The sequence below is a fragment of the Tachysurus vachellii genome, chromosome 16, assembly GCF_030014155.1.
Source record: "Tachysurus vachellii isolate PV-2020 chromosome 16, HZAU_Pvac_v1, whole genome shotgun sequence".
Lineage (NCBI taxonomy): Eukaryota > Metazoa > Chordata > Actinopteri > Siluriformes > Bagridae > Tachysurus > Tachysurus vachellii.
The window spans coordinates 10,304,096-10,318,182 of NC_083475.1; the positions used below are offsets into that span (position 1 = coordinate 10,304,096).

General features: G+C 38.5%; 1 protein-coding gene across 17 annotated transcripts in view; it reads left to right on the plus strand.

Moving 5' to 3' along the window:
* The window catches only part of celf2 (cugbp, Elav-like family member 2), a 142,916-nt gene extending 131,467 nt beyond the window's left edge, over window positions 1-11,449 (plus strand). For all 17 annotated transcript variants that reach the window (XM_060889999.1, XM_060889991.1, XM_060889993.1 and 14 more), the window contains 2 exons: window positions 2,455-2,625; window positions 5,535-11,449. In XM_060889999.1, coding sequence (XP_060745982.1) covers window positions 2,455-2,582 — 128 coding nt within the window. In that variant the 3' untranslated portion in view covers window positions 2,583-2,625; window positions 5,535-11,449. The remainder of the gene's footprint in view (window positions 1-2,454; window positions 2,626-5,534) is intronic.
* Window positions 11,450-14,087: the final 2,638 nt, after the last annotated feature.

The following is a 14,087-nucleotide window of genomic DNA, read 5'->3' on the forward strand; positions in this document are numbered from 1 at the left end:
GCCTGGGACCTGCTCACTGAGTGAAGCACAAATTGCAGTTTAAAAGCCGATGTGAAGTGCTGGAACTGGTCATTATATAATTGACCAAAAATTGGCAGTTTCACAAAAGACTTGTTTATTGGGTTAAAATACTGTACTTTGCTAGATGTGACGGAATTAATGTAAACCACATGGACAAAAATAGATGTGGATACCTGAGCATCACAATCAACTGCTTGTTGAACATCTCATTCTTCTGAGAAGGCTTTCCACTAGATTTTGAAGCTTGGATGAATGCAAGAGTATTAGTGAGATCAGATACCGATGTTAGATACCGATACTGATGTCTGGTGTGCAGTCGGTGTTCCAGTTCATCCCAAAGGTGTTCAGTGGAGTTGAGTCAGAGTCAGGGCTCTGTGCAGGACACCCGAGTTCTTCCATTCCAACCTTCATGGAGCTCCGGGGCCTTTTGCACAGGGGCATTGTCATGCTGGAACAAGTTTCAGTCTCTTAGTTCCAGTGAATTGGAATCGTGAAGCTACAGCACACAAAGACAATCTATACAATTGTGTATTTCCAACAGTTTAAAGAAGACCCACATACAGGTGTTTCAGTCAGGTGTACACAGACATTTAGCCATGTACTGGATGTGCCATGTGTATGTAAGGGTTGCCAAATCTGCATGACAAAAACAATAAAAGATCCTGGCCCGGATGGTATTGGGGGCCGTATTGTTAGAAATTGTGCAGAACAACTTGCAGATATTTTTTGTTTTATTTTTAAAATGTCATTGAGTCTCCATAAGGTTCCCTGTCTTTGGAAAGAGTCTATTATCGTACCTGTTCCTAAGAATAATGCACCAAAATCCTTAAATGAGTACAGACCAGTAGCACTTACTTCTTTGATAATGAAAACATTTGAGAGGATTGTGAAGGACGCGCTTTCGACCATGGTACAGGCAAATTTAGATCCGCTTCAGTTTGCCTATAGATCAGGCAGGGGTGTTGATGATGCGATATGTGCTCTTTTAAACATGATTTTGGCACACCTTGAGGGCGCAAAAACTTTTGTACGTTTGGTTTTATTGATTTTTCATCAGCCTTTAATTGTATCCAACCTCATATCCTAGCTGAAAGGTTAAAGAGTGTTCATAATATTGATTTTGGATTGATAAGTTGGCTGATGGATTTCTTAACCAATAGGTCTCAGCGTGTGAAGGTGAACAGTGTTTTGTCTGATGTACTTTTTTCCTCTACTGGGTCACCGCAAGGGTGTGTTCTTTCACCTCTTTTATTTGTGCTTTATACTAATGAGTGTCGTACGCAACTTGAGAGGCGCCATATCATTAAGTTTGCTGATGATTCAGTGATCGTTTCCCTCCTTGATAAGGATGATCCTGTTCACGGTTCTGTATTGGTAGATTTTATTGATTGGTGTAAACTGTCCTTTTTGGACATTAATGTATTAAAAACTAAAGAGATGATTGTAGATTTTAGGAAGAATCGTACAGCCATCTCTCCTGTGGTTATTAATGATCATGCTGTTGAGATTGTACATAATTTTAAATATCTTGGTACTATAATAGATGATAATTTGACTTTTGGGGCTCATGTGGATGCTGTTTGTAAAAAAGCCCACCAGCGTATGTATTTTTTACGGAAACTCTGTGGTTTTAAAGTGGATAGCACTTTTATGAAGATGTTTTATTCTTGTTTTATTGAGTCAGTTATTACTTTTACATTTGTGTGTTGGTATGGATCGCTTAATCTAAAAAATAGAAATAGACTTCAGGGTATTGTTAAAGTGTGTGGTAAGATTGTCGGCACGGAGATATTCTTTACCACTTTGCAGGACAAATAGATTTAAACATTCTTTTGTACCAGTTGCTATTGGGTTTTTAAATACTTAATATTTATTTATTTTTTATTTTTTTCTCTCCCCCCTCCTTGTACTGTTTGTTGTTGTGTTGTTGATTGATTCTGCTGCTGGCTGTGAAACAAATTGCCCCTCGGGGATAATAAAGTTGACCTAACCTAAACTAACCTAACCTAAAGATGCAGTTTTTCTAAATGGTTCTTTTGTCAGGATCCTGAAATGTGACAAATGATAAAAATGTGAATAAAAAGCCATGATAACACTGCAGCACCAATATAGTACACACTTTGTATTTGTCTACACTTTTTAGTGCGGTACCTCTCAAATGCATATGTACGAGGCAGAGAAGTGCACTTTAATCTTATTTCATACGTAACATAACAATAAAAGTTTTTGTTGAACAGAATGCTGACTAATTCTGATTAAAGAGGGCTGCTTGGGAATTGTGGCTCTTTGTCTTTGTTTCTCTTAACCAAAACCTTGCTGGATGTTTAATGTAACCTTCACAGTTGTGCTACACAACAATCCATGGGACGGGAATATAGTTGTGTATTTTATGGTAAGTCAATCTAATTTAATAAACTCTCTCTCTTCTGTCAGGTTTCGTCAGTTATGACAATCCCGTGTCGGCACAAGCAGCCATTCAGGCGATGAACGGTTTTCAGATTGGAATGAAACGCCTGAAGGTGCAGCTGAAGCGCTCTAAGAACGACAGCAAGCCCTACTGATCTTATTGCTAGGGCCAGTCCTCTCTGTCCCTACAATGCTAGGGTAAGTCCCCACTGCTGCCACGGCAACCGCCCCGGGGATGGGAAAAGGGGGGGACATGGGGGAGAGTTTCACCCTTATCATCACTAGAGGGAGTCACTTTCCCCCCGAACATTCTTTTTAAACTTTTTTGATGGCAGTATTATTATTATTATTATTATTATTATTATTATTATTATTATTATTATTATTATTATTATTTGGTTTCTATTCACATGAACGCTTCCATTTTTGCTATTATTTTGTATGACCTGCGATGAATGAATAGCTATTGCTAGTTTTTGTTTTTTCCCTTTTTTATTTTGAGTTGTGTATAAAAATGATTTATTTATTTTTTAAGTAGGTATTTATAACATGGCCTTTTTTTTTATTTTATTTTATTTTATTTTATTTTTTTTTTCATTTTTATGATGATAACGACAACAACAGCCGAAAGGAAAGTTCTCTAAACTACATTTAGTTTCCCGTTGTGAACCTTAAGGCTTGTGAGAACGTGTAGGGACGGGGTCAGAGCCCCCAAAAAGAGCACCAATATGCACATTCGACTTTGCCCTTTGACCTCTGGTGTTGGCTCCGGGCTCCGCTGCTCCTTCGACCCCTCGGCCCAGCGGCACCAGAGAGAAAAGGGTCAAAACCCGATGTGGCCTCGCTGTAGTTAACGGCAACAACTGCCAAAAGAGACTCTCCACACACACACACATACACACACCCACCTGCCATTAAAGCATTGAACTTTTTGCGTTATGTTTTTTTTGTTTGTTTGTTTGTTTGTTTTTTGCTTGGTTGATATGGTGTTTGTCCAACAGAGCATTTTATGTAGAGCATTTTAAAAAGAGATGACAAATAAAAAAGAATCTAATAATAAAGCATTTTATGTTTCCGGCGGGGTGGCGGGTTCAACTGCAAATACTTGATGTTTATTGAAATAAAAGAAATAATATATCAGAGTACAGAAAGCCACAGGCCTGTAAATTTAATTTGTAAAAAAAAAAGCAGTTCTATTTTTCTACAAAAAAATTTCTACTGCCTCTACTGAAGTGAAAGACTTTATTTATTCTGGTTAAGTGATCGGGTTCGTGAAGACGTGCTCTTCGCCGTCTAAGTCTTCTGAAGCCACACAATCTGATGTGGGAAGAGAACAGAGGATCAACCCCCTCCCCCCTACCTCTCTCTCCCCCTCCCTCTCTCCCTCCCTCCCTCTCTCCCATCACTCTATCTCTCATCCTTCTGTCCCTATCTCTTTCCCTCCCATCTGTCTTTCTTCATTCTGTCATGTGCTGGTTATATTTCAGTCTAATGGGGCTGCACGATTGTCCTGATCATTTTCAGTGATACTGTCAGTTATAGTTATTAATTGAGAATAAATGATATGGCAGCTCAGCAGTTAGGCCTCTGCTCTGGTGGAAGGAAGGCAGAGCAAATGTTGGGCAAAAGACTTAACCCTGAACTGCTCAGCTCTGTGTGTAGACTGGACTGGATTCTCACCTGCATATGAGCGTAGATAAAACACATCACGTCACTATTAGTGTGTTTAGAGGGTTTTTTTTTCATAAACTTGATACGATTTAATTGCCACATTTATGTTTAGCTGTAGCATTTATCATGTCTGACTCATTTCTAGGGTGATACTGAAGACGCTTGGAAACTGCAGGTTTTTTCTTCAGTGAATGCAGCCAGCACAAAAGAAAAATCATTTTTGTAATATTCTACACACACACACACACACACACACAAAATGCACGCACACACACGTGTGCACACACATACATACACGCACGCACACATACTGTACACACATAGACACACACATACAGACACATACACATGCACGCAAATACAGACAAGCGAATACACATGCACACACACGTGCATGCACACACACACACATACATACACATGCACATATACACACAAACATTCACACACACGCATACACACATACAGACGCACACACATAGACACATATATACAGACACATGCACACACATGCGTGCACACACATACACACATCCGCACGCACACACACACAAACAATGCAATGCTGCTTCAGTTCTATCTATCTATCTATCTATCTATCTATCTATCTATCTATCTATCTATCTCACATTATTTGGGACAAGGCATTTCTTTAAAGCAGAGTCCAGTCCAGACATGGAGCTCGTAGCTCAGCAGCTGAAGGTTCAGGGTCTTGTTTAAGAGCTCAGAGTGGTGCTGGGGTTGATATACTGAGCCACCAAGACAGAATAGCTTCTTCACTCAGTCCCCACTGCTGTAGACCACTTGTCAGCAAATTCAATTAGTGCGCAGGTATAAAGTGACCTTTTCCTCTTTAATTACAGAGGACCAAATTACAGTTTATTTCATTAATTGTGAAGCCCTACTTCTTTGCTCTCTTGTCCTTTTCCTCCTCTCTCTCAATCCCTCCTTCACTCTCTCCCTCGCCGTGAGTAGTGGCACTTTACGTGTACGATCTGTTTCTCCCTTTTTTCCTTCTGTTCCATTTTAGCTTCGTCTGGTCTTTTGTTTTTTGTTTCCTGCGTTACAAAGAAAAAAAAAGCGTGTATTCGTTTTTCAGCTCAAGATCCATCAAGATGTGTCTCTTCAACAAGGGGCTGATGGATTCTTTGGTGTGTGTGTGCGTGCGTGTGCGTGTGTGTGTGTGTGTGTGAGAATGTACCTATCATTTACATATGTTTATCTGTGTGAAGTATGTGTAGTATTAAAAAAAAACATAAAAAGAATCTTCTTGCGCTGGGTTACCGCTGGCTAGTAGCGCTGTTGTTCTCGTTGTTGATGTTGTTGCTGTTGTTATCTGTTGTTATCTGTTGTTTGTTGTTCTCATGGTTTTTTAATGCTGTAGTTGTGTGCCAGAGGCTGTGTGTGTAACTCTCCTCTCCCGTTTTCTTCCCTAGAAACTCATCTCCATGACTCTTTGCTCATCGTTTGCCTAGCATGTCTACGTGGCGTTCAAAAAAAAAAAAAAAAGTCTCATCGTCTCGTCATTGTCTCCGATGTCTTTCTGAGTTCTCCTGATCATAATCTGGTCTCCTCCTACTGATCTCTCCTCGACTTTGATCTTAGCTTGGTCTTTGTTGGGTAATTTTTTTTGTTTTTTTGCATGTGACCTCATTTTAAAGCTTTTACCTGTTTTTCTGAGGTTTTTTTTTCTCTTTCTGTTTTTGACTTGTTTTGTTTATTTGTTTGTTTGTTTGTGTTCTTTCTCTTTTTATTATAACAATCGGGGGAGGGATGGGGAAAGAAGGAAGGAAAAAAAAATACTAACAAATGTGAAAAAGCTAAAGTGCTAAAGCTGCGTTCACACTCGCAAATAGGTATAATCTATTTAATAGTATAACCCGAAGCGTCGTCATTTTAAGAAGCGCTGTTTTTAACATTTCACAAATTTACTTAATGACAAAAAAAATTCACACAAACCTGTGGCAAAGAAATTAAAAGAATTTGCATTGTTTGCTAGCTTAAAATTTTTCTTATGATTTGCTTTACATTTCATTTTTTGTTGTTTTTTGTTTTGTTTTATATTTCATTCATTTAAAGTAAACTTGAAAGTACAATACAGGGATTGGCTTCGGGACTTTCTGTCAGCGCGTTTCGTGGTATGAGACGCGCGGGTAGACCCAGCTGGTTTCTACGAGAACTAGACTACTTCCAAGCAGTTTTAATACAAAAAAAACAAAAAAATCTGTCTAATTGAACTTAAGAGTCTCTCAGAGCGAGCTTGTGGTTTTTACATTTTTCAGGCAGTGTAAAGTTTTTTGATAAGGCCATTTGAAGTGGCTCGGTTTCTCATTAAAGTCTATATAAAACCACTTTTTTCTAGAGTAGTAAAGGTATTAAGAAAAAAAAAAAAACAACAAAAAAAGGAAAAACAAGAAAAAAGAGTGCCCTGTTTGGGGGAAATGCTACCTACATGTCACACCTTTTTGCTGAACTGATCTACCGTTAGACAATCCGTGGTATAAATGCACATGAAATGACCTATATTTTATACTGTTTAAATGTATAGAGGAAAAAAAAACACAGTTTGTGTGACCCGCGTTCCCGTCGGTGCTTTTTGTGGATTGAGTCGTGATTTCATCACAAGTCTAATAGTCTTATTTGTCTTGTGTTTTTAAAGAGAAGACTAAAAATCGGTTTACTTGAACATAGACAAAAACCTATCATAGTACTATTGCAACTAGAGTATACCTGTTTTTTTTGTTTGTTTGTTTGTTTGTTTGTTTATTTGTTTTTGTTTTGGGTTTTTTTTCTTTCCTTTTTTAAGAGTCCCTATTTGAAATTTCTTGTCGGGTAATTAGCTATATAAACCTTTTACAATGTCAGCTTGTAAAGCATCAATGTCATTCTTATTATTATTTTCAATTTCAATTGTGGGAAACAATATTTAGATGTGTTGTTGCGTTCAGCAAAATGTACTTTTTTTTTCTTATAAAGGAAACAAAAAAAAACAAAACAAAACAAAAAAAAAAGTGGACTTTAGTGCCAAATTCTGACGGTACATCCTGCCTACAGCTTCAGTGTATTACTTGTGAAATGATTTGATAACATGGGTATTTTATTACGTAAGTGTTTTGTATCCCTCATATTTAAGGATATAGATTTAAAAAAAAAACACAAAAAAAAAAACCGCGGTTGTTAACTTGCTACTCTGTGGTCTTGTTGCCTGAACTGTTCACGTTTTTGCTTTCTTTTTAAATGTAAAAAGTGCCCATGTGTCATTCTCTCTTTCTTTCTCTCTCTCTCTCACTCACTCTCTCACTCTCTCTCACACACACTCTCTGCACGTGCACAACCATACACACACAAACATGCACGCATACACACACCTGCTCTAAAGGTTGACCTCACAGCCCTCTTTTCTTCGATGGTGTGTGTATGTGAGCCCCCTGAGCACGAGTCTCAGCAGCACACACACTCACACACCTACACACAAACACAGAAATATTGGCATCGTATTAGCGCTAATCATGCGCAGCCAAAGTCAGAGGTGAGCTGTAAAAGAGGTGTGTTTCTCATTGTCAGGCATGTGTCGATAGAAAAGTTTCATATCATACTAGAACATATACTTTTTTTTAAATAGAGATATTGTGTGTGTGTGTGTGATGTCATGGGGCTTCATTTTAACCAGCATCTATTTCTGGATTCTTTTTTTTTTTTACACCGATAAAACGCCAGAAAAGTGCAGACACACACGCCTGATGCTTTTGTTCGTTAGCTTATTTAAGAATAAGTTAAATGAACTAATCTAAATAAATAAATAAATGAAGAAATATATATACCCAGCACTTGCTATGTTCAACACGGCGAGACAGGAAGTGGGTATAAAAGTAATCGGTTTCACAGATGAAATTCAGGCATAGCAGCACAACTGGGGTTAGAAGACAACGGAGGAATAGTACGGAGAGCAGATCGACTCCTGAGCGTGTGGCATCATGTAAGCTGTCTGTTTCATTCTTCGTGTTCAGCAGATTTATCACATCATGCCACATTTTTAGAAGAAAAAAAAACAAACCCTACATTTCTTTTTGTATCACTAAGGTTTTTAGAGTTAGAGTTTACATTCAGTTTGGACTTGATGCTTTAACCGATGAGGACAGATGTCCTGAAGAGTCACACTGAATCTTATAGCACACCTGTGAATATGCTGCCTTGTAACAGGACAGAGTTTCTATCTAAGAAGCACAAACACTGCCCAGAAATGCCTCTTCACCTCCCACATTCCACCCGGGGCTAGTGGCCATCGCTTTTATACGTTGTCTAATACACAGTACCATGTTTAGAGTTATCGGCACATGCCTGTTTGCCTTTCTCTCTTTCTCTGTCTCTCTCTCTCTCTCTCTCTCTCTCTCTGTCTCACTCTCTCTGTCTCACTCTCTCTCTCTCTCTCTCTCTCTCTCTCTGCCTCTTCAGGTCTTTAAAGCAGCCTGATGCCAAAAAGGACAACTCACCCGTCCACAGTTTCACATTTTCCCATTGCACTTTTGTCTAAAACGTTTACACGTGTTGTAAATGGCCCGTATAATACAGTACAATCTTGTTTACAGACGTGGTTTACAGCCGGCCCCCCCTAAAAACCCCTGTTTACTTCACTAAAGCACTATTTTCTACCCAAATCCTGCCGTTGCCTTAACATGACGCTCAGTATTAGTGGGGTGGAATAGGCTGCTGCCTGAGTGCTGCCAAGGTTATTTGTTGCGTTTGTGTTAGGTGTGTGTGACCGTATGTGTGTATGTGTGTGTGTTTTGTCCCAATAATACACCCAAGGTTTTGCCGTACCAACAAAATGCAACAACTGCCAAACCTGCATCCTTCACCAGCTTCGGCTCTACAGCACGGTTCAGACGTTACGTCGTCGCTCTCCGTCGGATGCACAAGCACAAAAAATCACATGCAAGCACATGCCAAATAAAATCGTTAGCACAACGACGACACGCAGGATGACAGTATTACGTGTCAGCGTCCTGGCAGCTTTACCAGCTCACAGGATGTGACATCAAGTGAAATCTTACACACTGCCATTTCAGTGTATCCACACAATCCCAATCAAAGGCTTTTTGAGCACAAGGAGTTTCTTATACTTTAATCACTCGCTCTCAGTAATCCTGCCCAGGGCCGCGCTGGATCCTGAGCCTGTTCCAGGAATACTGAGCATGAAGTAAAGATGTCGGTACTGCAAAACGTTAAAAAGAGCGAGATTTCTATTTCAAGCACAAGTACATCACAGCACATGTATTTTGTTTTCATTTTAATGGCATAAATTGAATCTGAAGAATATTTTAGTATCTTAATAAATAATACCTATGGAGACTAACATAGAGATTACTCCATAATGTAAAAAATTGCACGCTGGCTTATTAGAAATGGGACAGAAATCTTTCGAAATGTTCTAATATAGAATTGAGCATGTGTAACTTAAATAAATAATAAACAAACGCGCTTGCTGGATCATTGATGAGAACCATTGGAACCCAGTTTCTGAACATTAAACCCCTGTGCAAACCGGTAGATGTGCTTGAACCAAATACAGCAATTGAAGCACATGAATGACTAAAATTATGATGAAATACAGATAGAGAACATTTAAAAGTGTTTGACTCCTAAAGCACAAGACAATGATATGCTGACTTCTTGGTCAGCCTGCAAAGCATTCTGGGTTGTTTTTATTCCTGAAGTCATGTATCGCCATGTCAACTGATCCCATCCTTCATGCTACCAAGGGCTCATCAACTTCACTCCAGCTAAGAAAGTAGCGGCACTGCCTTTGAAAAAGCGACAGGGATCCAATCAAAGAGGATTTTAAGAGGGTAGGCGTTGGAGGGTGTTTAAAAAAACAGTATTGGAACAAGGCCAAGATTTTTTTTTGTTTTTGATGATAGTGAAGAAAATGATGGAGAGTCAACACTTGATATCGCTGCACTATGATGTGGTCAAATGGCAGGGGGTTAAACCAACAAATATTAATCTGTTATGTCTCCTGTTGTGTGTGTGTGTGTGTGTGTGTGTGTGTGTTTCAACGTAGTCTGCTTTGCCACTATCAAAACAAACAGGGTAAGATTTTGCGATCTCGCTACACACACAATTCCCGACACGCTCCATTTCTCACACACACACACACACACACACACACACACACACACACACTAGATGTTTAGTAAAGCACAAACTCGTAAGAGTCTTTGCAGACGTGCTGGCTGAGGCTCTTTACTCAGGGGTTTTCTTCACCACACACATCTTCTCTTCAATCTGTTTGTTCTTTCTGTTTTTGCTTTCTCTTAAGTGCTATTTAACAACAGTGTATTTTACAAGAAAAAGTGGAGTTTCTTTGCATTTTTCGCTTATTATGTCAAGTTTTTTGGACAAAAAAAATAATAATGTATGTGTGTTGATCTGATGTGCCGTATAAAAAAAAGCTTGTTGTCTGTAGATTAATATCATTTTGTTTGATTCTAAAATGGATTTGAATAGTTTTAAGTATTGTCTTGAGAAAAGCCAAAGTCAATGCATTTCAGTGGATTATGTAAGCGTGGTACATGTTTGTTTGACTCCTTGGAATCTGTCATTGGATGGAATTTAAAAAGTACAAAAAAACGCAGGCTTTCCTATTTCTAAAACTGATTGTACTTATGCCTTTTGTACCAGTGCAACTTTTTATACTGGCAATTAAAGAAAAAAAAAACAAACAAAAAACAAAAAACCTATCGAGAGTCTGTCTGACCCGGCGAAGGGGTCGGCCAGCGGCTGTTCCCGAGTTCTGATTTCTAAGTTGGCATCCAGGATGGTTAAGTTTTAATATAAAGCTTTTCTAGAACTTTGGCTTGGTATCTTTGAACTTTGACATCTTCTTGTTCTTCTTCACTTCAGCGTTTAGTTTCCTTTATCTTTATCTCTTTGTTTTCTTTTCCTTTGTGTTTTTTTTTTTCTTCTCTTTTTGGAAAGAGGGTCCGGAGTTTTCCTTTTGGCTTGCCGATACTTAAAAAAAAAATCAAGTTTGTCTTTTTCAAAGCGTCTTTACGAAGGCGGTAAGTTTCATTTTGCTCAGTATATTGTGCAGTCTCCATGATAAGACGTTTAGACGATTTAGAAGTATTTAGTCCCCTTCTGTGGATAAATGTATTAGTTTGACAAAGAGATAAAAACAAGTAATTTGAGGACTTTTTTGCTTTTAGCTGTTTAGATTTTTCTGGTTTCTCTGTCCTTCGCTGTTAACCTAACTGTGTAGCTGAAACAGTCAGACTTATTTTTGTAAATGTACGTTCTTGTGTGATGCAGTTTTTTGCTTCTGTCTCCGATATTAAATCATTTTTCCTAATACTCGTCTCTCTCTCTGTGCTGTGGTGTTCCAGTACCTGTCTGATGTTGTAACAGCGTTTACACAACCCTCCAGTGTTCCACCTCTCTCTCTCTCTCTCTCTCTCTCTCTCTCTCTCTCTCTCTCTCTCTCTCTCTCACCCTATTACTTTCTCTCTCCTGTTTTTTCCTACTTTATCCTTTACTGTTTGACGTGTTCTGTTGTGTTTGACGCATTAGTGCAATTGGTTTCATCAACTTTTCACCAAAAGCTCATCGCCAAACGTGGTAAATATACATAGAGATGTTTTATATGTATATTTCTGTGCAGCCCAATTTGCTGTGACAGTAGACGGACAGCCTTTTTACATTTATGTATATATATAAAATAAAAAATCAAACACAATAAACGCTCAACTCACTCAAAAGTACCTCTTAGTTAAAAACCTATTTAATTGAAGAAAAAGGGAAAAGAAAAGTCTTTGAAATTTTGAACATTAACAAGATGCAAGACGCCACAAATTTCACCATCCGCTCTATAAGCATCGCAGACGAAATGGTAGAATTGTCCTTTATCTGTTTTAGAATGTGAGCTAACTGCATCAAGCACTTAGTCCAAATAATAGAGGAAAGTGGAAAGTGGATTTAGCAGCCCTGCCTACAGGCCTGTGCTGTTCTGTACTGTCGGCTCTTCTGGGCGAAGCTCCCCTTGTCCCTCTGTCCTTGTTCCTCTCCGCTCTGTCCTGTCCTTGTCTTTACTGCATCCCTTACAGAGATACCAGAGAGTCCAAATTAATGCAGGTATTTTACAAGTTTTTTTTTTTTGTTTTTTTTTCCTTTATTGTTTTTGGTTTATAAAACAGAGCAGAAACGTTTGAAACATTTTAGAAACATGACTACGTTTACTTTCTGGGACTTTGCAGTGACGGTATATGATTTCAGACATACCTGTACAGTACTGTGTGAAAGTTTGTGTGGTAAAATGCTGTAAAATAAGAAAGCTTTCAAAAATAGAAGGGTTATTAAAATTGATGAACAAAATTGAAAGTAAATGAACAGAAAATAAATCCAAGTCAATTCATTATTTGGCACAAACAATCTTTGCCTGCAAAACAGCATCACTTCTTCTAGGTACGCTTGCACACTTTTTAAAGAAACTCAGCAGGTAAGTTGTTCCAAACATCTTAAAGAACTAAGCACAGCTCTTCTGTGGATGTAGGCTGCCTTAAATCCTTCTATCCCTTCATGTAATCTCAGACAGACTTGATGATGTTGAGATCCCTGTTCTTCTCTACGCTGAAGATAGTTTTTAATGACATTGGCTGTATGTTTGGGATCGTTGTCCTTCTGCAGGCTACAATCGGGGCCAATCAGACGCCTCCCTGATGGTATTGCATGATGGATAAATATCTGTCTGTGTTTTTCAGCATTAAGGACACTTCATTTGCAGAAATTTAGCTCCAAACTTGCAAGTAACCACCACCATGCTTCACTGTTGCCTGTAGACACATTATTGTAGCGCTTTCCAGCTCTTCATCAGCCCTGATCACCTACTGCCATTTTTCAGCACCCCAGTTCCTATGTTTTTGTGCAGAGTTGAGTCACTTGTTTGAGCTTTGTTTCCATGTCGGAGGTTTGGCTTTTTGGCTGCAATTTCTCCATGAAGACCACCAGACTTCTCCGGACAGGTACATGAGTGTACCTGCTCCCATTGGTTTCCAGTTCTTTGCTGATGGCACTGCTGGACATCTTCCAGTCTCAAAGCTAAACATGATGCGTCTTTCAGCTGCATTAGGTTTCCTTGGTGGATCACTGCGTCTACGATCCTCAACATTGTCTGTTTCTCTGTGCTTCTTCAAAACAGCTTTAACGGCACATCCTGAAAGCCCAGTCTGCTTCGAAATCTTTACCTGGGAGAGATGTTTCTAATGCAGTAGAACTACCTTGTTGCCGTGCTCAGTCTTGCCATGGTGTATGACCTGTGACATGAAACTTTCTTCCAGAACCTCACACACCTGACACTGATCCTACAAAATCCCTGACTATGTGAAAGCGTACAAATTGTGCAAGATGCTGGTTTGAAGCCAAAGTGTAGATACACAAATATTGATTTGATTTACATTTTTTTTTCTCTTTGCTCACTTTGCACTTTGTAAACTGCTAATTTATATATATATATATATATATATATATATATATATATATATATATATATATATATATATATATATGGAAGCATTCTTACTTTAGAACATTTCTTTAAACCTGCCTAAAACTTTTGCACAGATTGCCACATGATTCTAATAATCCTAATAATAAACTGATTTTACAAACCTTCTGTTACCTAAGGAAAAAAAAAAAAAAACAGTGACTCGTTAATATGGTGAAATTTTCTGCAAGACATTTGAATGTTTATGGAATGTTTTCAGGCACTTTAATTTCTTCGTGACTTTATACCCATCAGGTTTTTTTGGGGAGATGGTGACAAGCTGCTTTTTTGTTTTTTATTAACTTTAATGAGAAAAAAGAGATGCTGGTGAGAGTGAAAATAACAGGAATGATGAGTGATTAGATGAAGTAACTTTTCTCACAGATGTTTCAGAACTTTATTGGAAATCATCTTTGAGCACCACTGCACTCAATGAGAGTCAAGAGTCAAT